At 42.4% G+C, this 17011-nt stretch overlaps 1 protein-coding gene across 15 annotated transcripts in view; it reads right to left on the reverse strand.

Moving 5' to 3' along the window:
- Window positions 1-15043, reverse strand: part of ASPH (aspartate beta-hydroxylase) — a 240199-nt gene extending 225156 nt beyond the window's left edge. For 3 of the 15 annotated variants that reach the window (XM_089335289.1, XM_070075077.2, XM_089335287.1), the window contains exon 1: window positions 14447-15034. In XM_089335289.1, coding sequence (XP_089191415.1) covers window positions 14447-14594 — 148 coding nt within the window. In that variant the 5' untranslated portion in view covers window positions 14595-15034. Of the gene's footprint in view, window positions 1-14446 lie in introns of all 15 variants that reach the window. The other 12 variants (XR_016235683.1, XM_089335285.1, XM_089335296.1 and 9 more) reach the window with 8 other exon arrangements.
- Window positions 15044-17011: the final 1968 nt, after the last annotated feature.

Here is a 17011-nt window from a genome sequence, read left to right on the forward strand (position 1 = left end):
ATTAAAGAACCTTGTTGGGGAGGGGAGAGGGGTTACCAACCCAGTCTATGAGAAAAGGGTAAAGGATGAGGGAGAGTACATAAGAACTAAAGAAGAACTAGTTTGGAGATTCCATAGTCAACAGGGGAAGTCAAAGTGGTGAGCTATCCTAGAGGATAATTTTTTTTAAATTATTTATTTATTTATTTAAAACTCAAGAGTTACAGAGACATGGAGAGACAGAGACAGAAAAAGGTCTTTACCCACTGCTTCACTCCCCAAGTGTGGGGAGCAACCGGACTAGACTGAGTTACTGGAATTAAGACTTATTCTATGCATCTGCTCTCCCACAATATGGCGCTGGGAGAGAAGTAAACAGCTTCCGCACAGCTGCCTCCAGTTCAACTAATAAACTGTAGGACTTGCTATTGATTGGAGGAGAGCAGCGTACTCGGCATGTGGGCAGCCGAGTTAGGATTGGCGGAGGAGGACTATAAAGGAGGAGAGAGACGGCATGCACCAGAAACATCTATGGGGAACATCTAAGGGGAACACCTGTGCAGCCCCCGAGAAGAGCCGGCCGGCGGTGTGCCGCTCCCCTGCGGAAGTGGGGAATGTGGCTAGGGGGAACTGCCCTTCCACGGAGGTGGAAGGGATAGTAGCCAACCCGGGAAGAACCAGCAGCAAACCCGGGGAAGGCCGAGCAGACGAAAGAACAGCGCAGGGTCCTGTGTCGTTCCTCCACGAAGAGGGGGAGCGACACCCAAGTGGCTGCAATGGCCAGGGCTGAGCCAGGCCAAAGCCAGGAGCCAGGAGCTTCATCTGAGACTCCCAAGTGAGTGGCAGGGGCCCAAGCACTTGGGCCATCTTCTGCTGCTTTTCCCAGGCCATTAGCAGGGAGCTGGATTGGAAGAGGAACAGCCAGGACATGAACGGACATCCATGCAGGATGCCAGCATCTCAGGTGATGGCTTTACTGCTACGACACAGCACTGGTCACCTAGAGAATAACTGTACTGAGGCTACAGAGAGAGATTTTCTTCATGGCTGGAACATTAATACAAACAGGTAAGTCAGGGAATGGCTAGAGAGGGTACAAGGAGGAAGACCATGAAGAGCATCTTATATCGTGCTAAGGAATTTGAACCACCATCTTGAGTTCTTTGGCAAATTATCTCAGGTTTTCAAATACAAGGACGTGAACACAATCTAATTTCCACATGATAAAGATGGCTATGACAGAAGGATGAGCTAGGAACAGTTATGAGGAAACTAACAACTAATGAGGGTCTAAAATGTTCAACTCAAGTAGCTTAAGTGTCAGAACTGAAATCGCAACTCCAGTTTTGACTTTTGCTAGTTGCATGCTCTTTGACAAAGTAACCTTGCTAACCTTCTCATTTCTTCATATACAAAGACAGACTTTAGAGAACTACTGTAAGAATCAAATGCTAAAACAGAAGGAAGTGCACTGTGTCTGACATATAATTAGCCTTAGGAAGAGGAAACTGCTTTTTCTCCATCATTACTGTTCACACTTAGGTCTACAACTCAAGAGTTCTACAGAATTTGGAGCCACCACGAGGTAACACTTAAAGCCTGGAGAATGCAAACTGTGGGGTAGAAAAGGACCAAGCAAAGAATCCTAAGAAGACCACTCCTAAGGGGGAGACAGAGGAAAGGAACAGGATGAGCACCATAGACTTAGGACTAAAGTGTCTGTGACTTTGAGAGACTTGAAGGGAAGGAGAAGAAAAAAAGGAACCCATATGCCTGCTGGATAAAGAAGGCAGGGAAAAGAAGGGCTTGGATTTTTCTTTAAATGAGAACTACCACATCAAGAAGCATACATTATAGGAGGAGGTAGAGAAGGAGAGTTCCCAGGGTCAAGATCGGTGAGAAAACGGTGCCCTTCAGAGAGAGCCAGGACTCCCACCCTAGCCTTTGCTTTTCTCCTAGGTGGGTGAGGAACCAAAGCATCTTAACAGTTGTCACTAACAAGACTTTACCTAGTAACTGTGGTGCTGGTTCATTTCCACTCACCCACCATGTTCCCAGGGCCTCCACCTCAATCTAGAAGAAGAAAACAGGCTTTACTGAACTACACATTAAAGATGCACCACACCAGGTCTGCTGTTGATACTTCCATGTCCAAATCAGAGCAACCCTTCCCAAGGTGTTCCAATGTGTTGGCTTTTGCAGCTACCATGGATCTTTACTCTTGTCCATATATACTAGGGGCCCTAAGCCTCGAGTCAGCTGGCAATCAGTGTCATGCAACTCCAAGGCCAGTGCCCGTCCAACACACAGCAGATGGGGAAGCCCCAAAAGGACATGCTCTGCTGTCTCTGCAAAATGAGAGGCCGTCATCTGTCAAAACCAAAGGGGAATAGTAAGGTACTGGCTCAAGGAGTTGAGGACTTGATATAGCTGGTGCTAAAGATAGGGCCAAATAAACTAGGAACACATGGGAAGACTGCAAGGCACTGGGCAGAAGCCAGATGAAGGAAAAGGTTTTGAACATACATTTATTTATCAAATAAACTTACACTAGTAAACTCTGTTCTCTCTTACTCCATCTTATTCTATTCCTACTCAACCACCTTAAATATCTACTCATCAAAAGAGAATTCTAAAGATTAGTTTTGGGACTTCACATAAATACCACACTACACCCACAAGAAAACAATATAATAAGTTGTTTAAGAGCTTTGCACCTTCACATAAAGTTCATCTTTCAAATGTTCTATCTATAGGCTTAGAGAGTAAACATGTACTTCAGATACTGAGCTATATCTGGAACATAAATCTACTAGTAAATCCACAGGAGCCACAGACCAGTCAAAAAATGGTGTCTTAGCCTGTGCCAGGCACCTAGGAATCTATGTCTAATTACTGGTTACAACTAAATACACTGATTAGTGAAAACTAAAAGATAATCAAATAAATCTTAAATTTTAATAAGCATTTTATTTTGCTCATGAAGAGAGTAAGTTCAGATTTATTCAGTTTTTTAAAAAGATGTATTTACTTGAAAGTGAAGGTAGAGGCCGGCGCCGTGGCTCACTAGGTTAATCCACCCCCTAGCGGCGCCGGCACACCGGGTTCTAGTCCCGCTCGGGGAGCCGGATTCTGTCCCGGTTGCTCCTCTTCCTGTCCAGCTCTCTGCTTTGGCCAGGGAGTGCAGCGGAGGATGGCCCAAATCCCTGGGCCCTGTACCCCATGGGAGACCAGGAGAAGCACCTGGCTCCTGGCTTCAGATCAGCACAGTGCGCAGGCCGCAGCGGCCACTGGAGGCTGAACCAACGGAAAAGGAAGACTTTTCTCGTTCTCTCTCTCTCTCTCTCTCACTGTCCACTCTGCCTTTCAAAAAAATTAAAAAAAAAAAAAGTGAAGGTAGATTGACAGAGAGAAAGAGTAGAGATCAAGAGAGACGGAGATCTTCTTCCACCTGCTGGTTCACTTAGCAAATGGCTGCAACAGCCAAGGCTAGGGCCATGCTCAAACCAGGAGCCAGGAACTCCATGCAGATCTCCAACACAGGGGATAGTGATACAAGTTCTTGGGCCATTATCCACTGCCTTCCCAGGTACATCAGTGGAAAGCTGGATGGGAAGCAGAGCAAGGAGGACTTGTTTTGAGATGCCGGCATTGCAAGCCGCACATCAATGAGCTGTGAAACAATGCTGGCCCCTGTTTATTTTATTATTATTTTTTGACAGGCAGAGTTAGACAGTGAGAAAGAGAGAGACAGAGAGGAAGGTCTTCCTTTTTTCCATTGGTTCACCCCCCAGGTGGCCGCTACCACCGGCACATTGCATCTGGTGCGCGCTGTGCCGATCTGAAGCCAGGAGCCAGGTGCTTCCTCCTGGTCTCCCCTGTGGGTACAGGGCCCAAGGACCTGGGCCATCCTCTACTGCACTCCCGGGCCACAGTAGAGAGCTGGACAGGAAGAGGAGCAACCGGGACAGAATCCGGCGCCCCAACCGGGAGCAGAACCCAGGGTGCCGGCACCACAGGTGGAGGATTAGCCTAGTGAGCCATGGCGCTGGCCTAATTTTATTTTATTTTTTTTAACTTTTATTTAATGAATATAAATTTCCAAAGTACAGCTTGTAGATTACAATGGCTTCCCCCCAATAATGTCCCTCCCACCCGCAACCCTCCCCTTTCCCACTCCCTCTCCCCTTCCATTCACATCAAGATTCATTTTTGATTCTCTTTATATACAGAAGATCAGTTTAGCATACATTAAGTAAAGATTTCAACAGTTTGCTCCCACTCAGAAACATAAAGTGAAAAATAATAGATGATTTTTTAAATGATGATGAAATCAGATCAGACCTATTGTCATGTTTAATCCCAGTGAGAGTCAAGTTGGGAATTGATAATTTCTTTTTTTTTTTTTTTTTTTTTTTTTACAGAAGATCAGTTTAGTATACATTAAGTAAAGATTTCAACAGTTTGCACCCCCATAGAAACACAAAGTGAAATATATTGTTTGAGTACTTGTTATAGCATTAAATCTCAATGCACAGCACATTAAGGACAGAGATCCTACATGAGGAGTAAGTGCACAGTGACTCCTGTTGTTGACTTTACAAATTGAAACTCCTGTTTATGGCATCAGTAATCTCCCTATGCTCTAGTCATGAGTTTCCAAGGCTATGGAAGCCTTTTGAGTTCTCCGACTCTTATCTTGTTTAGACAAGGTCATAGTCAAAGTGGACGTTCTCTCCTCCCTTCAGAGAAAGGTACCTCCTTCTTTGAAGACCTGTTCTTTCCACTGGGATCTCACTCACAGAGATTTTCATTTAGGTTTGTTTGTTTGTTTTTTGTTTTTTTTTTTTTTTTGCCAGAGTGTCTTGGCTTTCCATGCCTGAAATACTCTCGTGGGCTTTTCAGCTGGATCCGAATGCCTTTAGGGCTGATTCTGAGACTGGCCTAATTTTAAACAATATAAATGTACCTAGCACTAGTCATTACCACTTCAAGTGGAAATGGAATCAAACCAAATTACCAGCATGATATGGCTTAACTTCTCAGATATTCTGATGATTTTATAAGAAAGACTTTTCACTTTAATAAACTCATCAAAATATTCTTAGGGTCTTAAAAATAACAAATTTAAAGAAGCTCAATATTCAGTGATTTTTAAAAGCACTTTTATTTCATTATAAGGCTATAACTGGCATAAATAGCTATTTTCTGTTTTCAAAACAATAAACAACCTTTTACCAGCGAAGCCTGAAACTTCAAAGGCAGAGTTTTCAGAAAATGTAACTTACTCAAAGGTACCTACAAGGAAATAATAATTGCAACTTAGCCACTTTGACAAGCGGAAATAGAAAAATTTAAACAGTCTCATAAACATTTAAGAAGCAAAACAGTTTCCCTTTATGGCTACTCACATCTGAAAATACTCCTAAATTCATTTATGCCGCTAGAATAACCTTGATTGCAAAACAAGGAAAGAAAATTACAGGTCATTTTTACTAATGCATATATTAACAAAATCAATCCAATAATACTTAAAAATATGTAAAATTACCAGGTTGGATACTTCTCAGAAGTGTAAAAGTGGTTTTACATTAGAACATAATTTAATTTACCAATTAAAATACAAAAGGAAAAAACATACATAATCTCAGTTGATGCACTCAAAACAGTGCTCAGAACTCATCCTAACTCCTAGTGAGCTGCATAAAGGGAGAAGAGGGAAGAAATAATAGAAGAGAAAAAAAGGAAGGAAGAAAATTTCCTACAAACATCCAGCATGAACAAAGACGCAAAACTGTTGACCAGTATTTAAAAAGATATTTCATCTTGACCAAGAGGAGCTTTTAAAAGTATTTGACAAAATTATCAACCTAGAAATAGAAAGAAATCCCCCAATCCAGTAGAGAGCATTTAGGAAATGCCCAGAGTTAAATTCTACTTACTTAATGGTGAAATAGCATACACTTTGTCATTAAAATCAGAAACAAAGCTAGAATATCTACCCTCATCACTTTTATTCAATACTGTACTGGAAGTTCCACACAGAGCAGTACGGCAAGAAATGACTGGAAAAGAGGTAAAATTATCTCTATTCATGGGTGGCATGATATTTACTACTAATATTAACATAAATTTAGCAAGGTCCAATGACATAAGTGTAAGTATCATTCCTAAGTGTATATATTAGTAGCAAATAAAGGAAAAATTAAAAATTTAAAAATATTTACAATAGTATCAAAAAACATAAAACAATCCAGAAAAGTATTTAACAAAAAATGTATGTGATCTCCACATCAAAAACTACAAAACAAGGCAGAAAAACATTAAAGATCTAAACAAATAAAGATAATACATCACTGTCGTGGACTGTAAGACTTAGTATCAGTGAGTGCTAATTCTCACAAACTTGATATACAGATTTGATGCAATTCTCTTCACAAACTCTTGCATGTATATTCTGTAGAAATCAACAAGTTGATTCTAAAATGTATATGGATACATAAAAGGCCTAAAATATTCAGAGCTATTTTAAAAGGAACAAAAAGTTGGAAGATTTCCACTACCTGGTTTTAATACTTAGTGTACAACTACAGTAATCAGGACTGTGGTACAGGCAGAAGGACAAATAACAAAACAACAGAAAAGAGTCCAGAAATAGACTGATGTTCTTATGCTTCATTTTTTTGACAAAAATAACAAAAGCAATCCAATGATGAAAGCCAAGTCTTTTCAACAAATGATGCCAAAACAACTGAATGTCCATTTAAAAAAATCTAATTCAAAATTAATTTTAGTTACATCATAGAGCTAGACATAAAATCTAAAACTGCAAAACTTCTAGAAGAAAATACAGGAGTATAAGTTTGTGATTTCAGAATATGGAAAGTTTCTTAATGACAGAGAAAGAAAAAAAGATTCCAGGGGCCAGCATTGTGGCATAGCAGCACATAAAGCCACTACCTGGGATGCTGTCATTTCATGTGGGCAACAATTTGAGTCCCAGCTGCTCCACTTCTGATCCAGCTACCTGCTAATGTGACTGGGAAGGCATCAGAAGATGACCTAAGTGCTTGGGTCCCTACACCCAAGTGAGAGAAGAAGCTCCTGGCTTCAGACTGGTCCAGCCCTGGCCACTGTAGCCATTTGGGGAGTAAACCAGTAGATGGAGGATCTCTGCCTCTCCTTCTCTCTCTTTCTGTCTGTAACTCTGTCTTTCAAATAAAACTTTCAAAAATATTACAGTACTAAAAAATATTTACTCTCCAGAAAGATATTATTAAGAAAATGAAAGGTAAGCAGTAGACTGGGAAAAATATTTGTAATACATATATCTGGAAAAGAACTTCTATCCAGAATATTAAAGCAATTACAATTCAATAATAAAGAGCAAGAAAAATAATTTGATAATAGGCAAAAGAGCTAAACAGAAACTGCCCAAAAGAAGATAACATGCACAGCCTTGTAGTACAAAGACAAGTTCTCGACATCGTTAGTCATCAAGGCAACTGAATTGTAAACTACAATAGGAAACCATGGCAAACACCAGAATGGCCAAAATTAAGACTAACAACACCAAATGTTGGCACAAATGTTGTGCAATTGGAATTCCCACATGCTCTCAATGGAGTATATAATATATAACCACTTGTCAAAATTTAATACCACTAAACATACACCTACCCTACACCCCAGCAATTCCTCTCCTGGGTATTTACTTAGGAGATGCAAAACAAGCAGAAAAATGGGCAAAATACATGGAAAAGTAATCCACAAAAAAGAGAACGCAAATGGCCGTTCTCACTAGTAATCAGAAAAATGCACATTTAAGCCACAAAGTACTACTTCTTAACCACCAAACTTGCAAATATTAAACCTTACTAACGTGGCTGCACCAAAGGGGATGGTATTCACTGTGAGTAGGAGTGTAAATCAATACAACCACTTTGGGGCTAAAACATGGCCAGTATCTAGGAAAAGCTTCATATTAACACTTGCTAAGACCCCAAATTCAGAACCTAGATGACGCCTTGGAAAAGCATTCACACACAGGCACAAGGGACACACAGGTACAAGAATACTCAGAGCAGCACTGCTTACAAGAAAGACAACATGGTTTCAGCAGGATGGCTCAATGAAAAGTGGCACCTACAATGTGAAGAAATAGGTAAGTCATAAAAGAAAACAAAGAACCAGAGAACAGCAGAACCTCGAATGGTGTCTCGCTAGTTACATCAAGCAAGAGCCTATTAACAACTTTTGTAGCACATGTAAACAAGTTATATATATACACATATATAACAAAGTCTATTATCCTTTTGAAATTCATTCATCATGCACATTTTCTACTGACTTTCTGAAAACTCTCTGTATTACTTGTACTTATACTTTATATATTATAAAGGAAAGCATAAGAATTGCTATCACAAAATTTATAAAAAACAGTCACAGACAGACACACAGGAGAGGAAAACCCAAGAGTTTGGTAATGTTTTGCTTCTTCATCTGTGTGGTAGATATGAGAGTATTCATTGCATTGCTCTTAATACCTATGTATAGGCCTTAAATTTGTATTATTTCAAAAAGATACAGTTTTAAAGAAAAACACATAGAAGTATTTATATTTTTTAAGTTAAAGAGCTGGCTCTCTTCCAAAAAGCCAGTCCTTGAAAATATTCACAAAACTCAGTGGCAAGCAGCTTATTCAATCAATTTAATTCAAAGAATGGAAAGGTAAAGTTGACACTAAATATTCTCTCAAGAAACACTGACAACGCAGATTTTTAGATACATGCAAGAAAAAAATTAACTGCTTATAAATTAAATATATGTGTGAACCAAGGATCAAAGGGGCTTTCCAATATACCATTTCAAAAAATTGAGATTAAAAGCAGTGTCAAAGACAGAAAAATCGTGCTCATTAGCAGTGTAAGAAACATACAATCAAAGTTAAGGAACAACAAAAAGATACCAATGACTGCACTATGGGAGAGCAGAAATGTCTAACAAACTTATGTAAAATATGACTAAAGACAGGTAAATCATTGCTGATTGTGGAATAAGATTTTATCAAACAAGATTCTCCCACTTTAAAATTAAGACTGATCCTTGCTTACTTGCATACAGAACAAGACTTTGCCTTAGATCTACAGGCACACAGGTAGGAGGGATGGTACTCCCCAAGCTGAGCAGGGGCTTATTCCAGTTTCAGGGATGTCCTTGGCAATCCTACTACAATTGGACAACCCCTGTTGCCCCCGACTTAATTCACTAACCCTCTCTGCTGAGAGCACAGAGGGATGTCATGGGTCTCACAGGCAGCCCCGGTACTTCAGTGCATCTTCCATAACTAGCTTTTAAAAAGATTTATTTACCAACTGAACTCAACATTCCTCTGAGTTTAATGGGTTATCTATATCTAATTTGCCCTCATCCATCACCTGTCTGAAGAGAACCAATTACATTCGGTGATTTGCCTTTACAATATAATACCAGCCAAAGGTAACCAAGACTCATCCTCAAAAAACAAATACAAACAAATAACAAATGCAGAACAAAGTAACTTAACGACAGTTGTGCTAATGGAATATTTTCACTTCCAGATGCAGACACAAATGTATCATGGGTGCAAATGTATCAAGTGGTACACAAAGTCACATTGTAAATATTACCTCAAGAGCATCCATTTTGCTTAAAACTCAAGTGCTACAGTCACATAACATTATTAATGTTTGCTTGTGTTTTTTTTTTTTTTTTTAATTTGAAACAGTTACAGAGAGAGAGAAAGGTCTTCCATCCGCTGGTCCACTTCTCAAATGGCACAATGGCCAGAGCTGAGCTGATCTGAAGCCAGAAGCCAGGAGCGTCCTCCAGGTCTCCTACACTGATGCAGGGGACCAAGGACTTGGGCCTTCCTCCACTGCTTTCCCAGGCCATAGCAGAGAGCTGGATTGAAGAGGAGCAGCCGGGACTCGAACCAGCATCCATATGGAATGCCAGCAATGCAGGCTGAGGTTTTAAGCCATTGTGCCACAGGGCCAGCCCCAACATTACTAATTTTTTAAAAAATGTTATCTATTTATTTGAAAAGCAGAGCTAAAGAAAGAAAGGGAAGACAGAGAGAGATAGAAGTCCACTGGTTCATTCCCCAAATGGCTGCAATGGACAGGGCGGGTCAGGCAGAAGCCAGGAGCCAGGAGCTTCATCTGGGTCTCCTCAGTAGATGGCAGGCCCATGCACTTGGGTCACTCTCCACGGCCTTCCCAGGCACCATTAGCAGGGAGCTGGATCAGACGTGGAGCAACCAGGACATGAACTGGCATCCATATGGGATGCCGGCATTATAGGCAGCAGATCAACTCAATACCCCACAACACTGGCCCCCTAATTATTAATTTTTACAATAAATCATCAAGAATTTTTAAGCATGGAATACCCTACTTGAATCTCCACTTTAGTATCCTGGAAAGTTTTGTACTGTTCCCCTACCATTAGGAGCACTTTGATGGAAATGCGAGAAATATGAGGGGATATAGAATGGGTCACAGCACTAAAAGGAAAGCAGAGTAATTCTTTCTGTTTTAGAAGATTGAGATTAGATATTTAAAGCAACCCGTCACACAGTTGTTAAATGATTATGACTTCAGAACATTAGGCTCTTTATCTCAAATTATCATGCCTTTCTAGAGAAAAAGATTTTGGTGGGTTTTGTTGTTCTGTTTACCTCTGGGAGCAAACAGCTCAGGAGTTAAATCTGTGGTATCAACTAAAAATAGGGTGGATAGCTCACATAAGCCATTATCCAAGTCACTGTTTTAGTAATTAGCTGAAAATGCAAATCTCATACAATCTTGTCTTTACTGATCTGAGTCAGACGACTTTAAAGCAAGACTAAGATACAGACCCTTCCTTTTCCTTCTCAAGCCCACCACAGGTTCGCATGTTTGACCTTTTAAATATGCGTTCAAGAATTCCCTTAGTCCTTCATTTCATGCGATCTGAACAGGCTGGTTCAGCCACAAACTAGTACACAAGTCTTGCAGTAGAAGAATTATGGCTCCTATCTTTTCATTCTGCAATGACTAAAGGAGGATTAAGCAACTGGCTTAACTGATTAAGTCCCTGGCTAAAGAAAGGGAATTTCACCATCACCTTTTTATTCAAGGGGACAAGAACGTAATCAGCAGTGCATTGTATCTTCAAGTTACTTAGTAATTTAAGAGATACTGAAAATGGGGGAAAAAAATCCTCAGAAGCATGTCTCCAAATGACTAACACCTTTTAAATACATTTCAAATTAATCTGTGCATATATTTTACAGATATTACTTGAGTGCTTTTAATTTTGAATATGCTAAGCCTAAATAAAAAGGCTGCTTGGGACAAATTCTTATTACTAAATTTCTTATGACTAAATCTGCTTAGAGACCTTGATAGAATTGAACAGAAGTGGCTAAGAGTTTTTAAGTAGTTGTCTATCAACAGCTTGGAGTATGTACAGACTGATTAAATAATAGTTAAAACCCTAATTGCTGTTACATAACCTGAAGTTTCAAATTGAAAGGTGGATGAGAAGGGTTCTCCAGTGACACCTACTGGTACAGGGTAATAAATCAGGCTGACACACAAAATAAACAAGCAGATGGAAAGCAGGTTAGAAGCTACAGGGGAAGAGTGATACTCAAAAAGGGAAAAGCTAAACGAACAAAAATGATACACATCAGTGTCCCTGTGTTATAACATAAGCCCAAAAGAACATCATGATATTTCTTTATGAAAGATTTACAAATCAGTAAATCTGAAAAAGGCTTCTTCTGGTCTCAACTGGCTGTGCAAATCAAATTTTATGTACAAGTTAAAGGCAAGATGTCAAAAGTGCTCATATTTCTTTTCTATTTTAAAGACTAAAACTGAAAAAAGTAAAACTTAACTCGGCAGGAAATATTTTATCACTTTCAACTTAAGTTAAAATTAAAATCAGACACCCATTTTAAATTTTTCCCCCTAAAATGCAAGTTTTAAAGGACTAGGCCCTCTTTCCCCATATATTTACATAAAAATCTAAGAAACAATAATATTTAAAGTGACTAGTGTTGCCATCAACTTTATACCCTTAATGCAAAACATCTTTAAAAACTTATTATTTGAGCTTATGTACTCTTATCAAACTAAGATTTTCAAATATGCTGCTGTAAACATAATTTTACTCAAAGGAAATGTAATTAGTGACTTGACAAAAGTGCGCTGTCCTTCAATAACTAAAGGAGGTATGTCATGAAAGAGTCAGAAGGAAATCTGGTAATCCAGTCAGCTCCTGATGCCCTAGGGATCTTACATTTCGGAGAACATAAACTTGAAGTATGATGTAATGAATGAATATCATAAAATCTCAGCTCTGGTCTTGGTTCTTCCAGTAATTAGCTAGGTTTCCATGACGTCAGCAACCTTCAGTGAACTAGACAAGCTTTCTGGACATTGATGTCCCCATCTTTCTGATGACAGCAAGGAATTCCATGGGCCTCACTGCATTTGAAACATTCCTTGGCTTTTATGATTTCCCCAGCAGAAACTGTTTGTCTATACCTCAGTGACCAGACAATCATAGTCATAGAAGAAATGTTGGTTTTACTGTTTGTTCCACATACTCATTTTCATCCGTGTAGGATGATGGAAAGATTCCTGATTTGCATCCCCAGTGCCTTCCCCGCCTCACACACAGTCAGAACTCATTTGCTGGGAAAACAAATAGCTGTGAAAAAAGAATACTCATTATGTAACACGCAGGACTCCAACACCAACTCCGGGGTTTTGTTTTTTATTTTGTTCTGTGTTGTTTCTGTTGTTTTGCTTTGTTTGTAACAAGGACCTTTCTCTGTGTTACATATTGTGTCTGATGCATGCTAAGTCTGTTTCAGGATAATTATGGAATCAATGTGCCAAATGCTTAACAGGCTATAGATCCTCAATGTGGACAGAGTTTGCTCATAATGCCTGAAGACGAAAAGTCAGAATAAGTTAATTTTGGTCCTAATGTTTCCTAAACTCATTCACTCCTTGTTAAAATGGTTCAAGAATTAATTCGGTAGATGTGGAAATGTAACACACATTTCTCAATACTAACTTATCAATAAAAGGCCATATAATCTCCTCAGATCTAATCACTTCTAGGGAGCTCACAGGATAGACAGAACAAAGATACGCTTCACCTGAAAATAACTACATAAAACTTTAATGTCTTGTTTAACAACTTCCTCTGCTTGGTGCTCAGGCAGCACACAGGGCTCTTCTCACTTAGAAATATTAAAAAGTGAAGCTCCAGACCCAGAGGGGCTGTGTTTAACTGACATTTAAAGACAAAAGGAAAAGGAACACAAAAGATTACTTAAATCAAAGGTGAATTATGAGGCTGGTTTTGAACCCCAAACTGTGTGTGTCTTCCCATTTGGAATGCAAACATGAGTTCTTGAACTTAAATGTGTGCAATGGCTTTAACTGCAGTACTTTCACCCCAACTATTCATTCGCTTGCTAATCAAATATTTGAGCACTTCTTATGGGACAGGATCATACCAAGAGTTGGGGATAAGAAATGAGGAAGAGTTGGGATTGAGGCCATAGCAATACACATGAAAATAAGTGCTATATGGGAAATAGTTCTGTGAAGCATAACCGGAGTTATGTTATTTTCAGATATACATGAATGCCCTGCATTTAGCGCTCAGCAACAGTCTAAACTATCCCAAGGGAGGTTTGTTGTTCACATTCAACACACATGTGCATTCCAGTTTCCGTATCCTAAATATGAGTCAAAGGGAATATAAAAGAAACAGAACCACTGAAATATGAGACGAAACAGATTTAAAACATCTGTTCTTGTTCGGTAAGCACAAGGAGAGAGAAAGGTGAATATGCGGTTGATTTTAGGGAAAAATAGAAGCTCGTGAGCTATTTCATGGCATCCGTTGATATTTTAAAGGTAACTACAACTCATGTGAAAAAGCTATAAAAAAGCAAAAACATTTCAGGTAATTTCCAAGGACATTCAAATCACTCCCAATCCCCGCTCCCCAACTTCCATCCCCCTGATAGTCCTCCTTTGAGTTGCTCTTAAACGATGCTGGTTAGGCAGGAACTCAACTTTCCCTGACTTTGGCACATTTTCAAAGTCCCCACAACCCGAGTATGCAGGGCAACGATGAACTGTTCGCCTACTCCCGGCTTCAATTCCACTGACAGCCAAGAAAGAGTTGACACGTAACGGCCAGCTCGGCTGCGCCCTGCAGGTGTGGGCAGCACGGGGAGACCCACCCGAGGGCGCGGACCCCGCTCCGCCCCCTTGGCCCTCCAGCTCGCCAGGCCCCGCGAGCGCGGCCTCCGCCCCGCGCGCCGAGAGGAGGTACGACACGCCACGGAGGACGGGGTACGCGGGGAGATGGACCGCAGCGCCGGACCCCGCCCCGTAGGGCCTCTGACCTCTCCGAGTGCTGGTGCTGCAGCTGCCGATGCTGCTGCTAGTGCTCGTGCCGCCGCCGCCGCCGCTGCTGCTGGAGCCGCTGCTGCTGCTGCTGCTCGTGGTGGTGAAGCCGCCGCCGCCGCCCTTGGCATTCTTGCGCGGGGCCATGGCGCGTTCCGCGGGGGCTGGCGAGGACTGGGGGCGAGGAAGGGGGGTCTTCCTCAGTGTTGGGGAATCTTGGGGGGCGGCCGACGGCAGCGGGCGCTGGATCGGCGCGGGCCGGGGCTCCTGCAGCAGCGTCAGTGCCTCCGCACCTCCCGCCGCGCCTCCGAGGACTTTCGCCCGCGTGCAGGTTGCGCGCGCCAGGCCCTCGCGTGCGCCGAACCTGTGACTCCCTACGGAGGCGAGCGCGCGCGGCTTCCCCGCCCTCGGCCACGCCCCCGCCCGGCCTCGGCCCGCCCACAGAAGTTGAGTGACGACGGCCACGAGCCAATCACAAGCGCCACTATGAGGGGGCCGGACCCTGCTGCGCTTGCCCGCCCCCTGCAGACTTGGAGCTGTTCTGGCGCGGCGCCGCAGCCTGTGAGCTCGAGCCGCCTTCAGCTTTCCAGGCTGTCTCGGTCCTTTGGAACGTGGCAAGCGTAGCAGCCGAGCGGATTCTCGCGAGCGTTGGCGGACCCGGCTAGATCTGGATGGGGCGGAGCGCGGGGGCGGGCCGGGGCGCCGGGGTAGGGGGACACGTGTGCCGATGCCTGGCGGAATGCGCCGCCTCTTGGCCTGATTGGAGGCTTTGTCCCGGGCCCCCTTCCCACAGACTCCGATAAATGCCATCCCGCTTCTTGGGAAAGAGCTGCCTGTTTCTTACCAGTGTTAACGTGAGGGCGCATCAGAAATTGGGTCGGGACTAGTCCAGCGCTTACCCTGTGGTCTTGGGTCCGTTCAGGGTTAAAGCAGGGATTTGCCATCCGTGTTTTCAGAGAAAGTTAAGACATGGGAAGGTGCATATGACGCAGGAGGTTATTTTTCTTACCCTGGACGGCCCCCAGGATCGGAAATCTCACGCAGCCAGGCCAATGCCTACGTTATCATTCTTCCGTGTCCCCAGCCTCAGGCCCCTCTTGCGAACTCGAAGGGTGCCCTAGACCTGCAGTGGCTTCAGAATTCGGGACAGGACGTTAAAAATGTCTGAGCTCCTGGCTGAACCAGACCGGCACTGGCAGCGTCACTATCATCTTTGTGTCGCCAATTGCGCACCCTGTGCCCAAGAAATGTTTGTTGATTTGTCAAGTCTGTCAACTTCCTAAGGCTTTCCCCCAGGTCTTGGCAGTGTTTTGCAGCACCTTCTGGGAGTGTGTCGGGAGGGTTCAGGCAGAAGCTGGAGAGGGCAGAGCTGGTGCTGCGTGGCCTCCGTTTACTTTCTTTTCTCCAGAGACACACACACAGACAGAGAGAGAGAGAGAGAGAGAGAGAGAGAGGCCCAGGGGCGCTGAGTTTATCTGAAGCATCTCTTTCAGTTTTTATGGCATAGCCTTCTTTCCCCCAACACAGCCATGCATTCATTCAGGCACCCATGCAACGCCCTATGACATTATCTCAACGAGAGTTGAGGGCATTGGGCAATGAGACAAATCTGAGTGATGGTGGTCAATATGAAATAGCAATGACACCTAACCTGCAAACACAGAAACAAACAAGAAAACAGTGCTCTCAGACCCCAAGATATTTTAACTCTTTTGAATTCTCACAAAGCCATGCTATGTGTCCACATTTTCTGGCTGAGGAAACTGGAGGTTCTGCGAGATCCAAGTGAGGTCACGGATGTGAAATCAGTTGATCTGGCCGAGAGTCTACAGTCCAAACCTTTCTTCCTGGAAGAGGCTTCCTTCTGAGTGGAGAATGTCCAACTGGCTCCCTCTTCCCTTAGCAGATACCCTTGCCCCCTTAAACCTTATAGGTCCTACCCGCAAAGATAGGCCTGAAACGCAAAGTGGTGGCTTATCAAAGTCCACCTTGCAAAGAAATTAAATGTCTTCAGTCGCTGACACCAAGAGGCCATGAAGTAATGCTGCATTGCTCCTACATTTCCAGAAACTCAACCCAGAACTGACAAGGTGCACTGCTGTGCACCTGAGGCAGCACCAGGCCACCACAGAGGCTTTGTAAGTACAGATCACAAGAAGGAAGTGGCCACCTAGTTCCTCCCTAGACCACAAACAGCTGTAATGACATTTACACACTCAGCATAACAAAATAAAAATTATAAAATAAAACAAAATGTATCAACAATATTTACAATGGCAGGTCCTGTTGGCTGCGTGTACTTGTGCAGTTGAGTTCCAGGGACCCAATTCCCCTGAGCCTAGTATTAGAATTATGCATTTTATATCTGTCTATGCTTCCTGCTTTTATGAATATTGACAACACAAAGATTGCCTTGGATCCATGAATTCCTTTATACAGGAGCTTTTCTCAGCATGGGGTGAGGGAGATTAGTGAGTCAAAGTATCTTTGAAATTAAATGAGAGGTCAAATACCCCTTGTTAGGCTATTCTGTTTTCTATCAGTCCCTGGGAAGCCATGAAGGA

This window comes from Oryctolagus cuniculus, chromosome 6 (genome assembly GCF_051225735.1).
Source record: "Oryctolagus cuniculus isolate XC-2025 breed Fujian yellow rabbit chromosome 6, ASM5122573v1, whole genome shotgun sequence".
NCBI classification, from domain to species: domain Eukaryota; kingdom Metazoa; phylum Chordata; class Mammalia; order Lagomorpha; family Leporidae; genus Oryctolagus; species Oryctolagus cuniculus.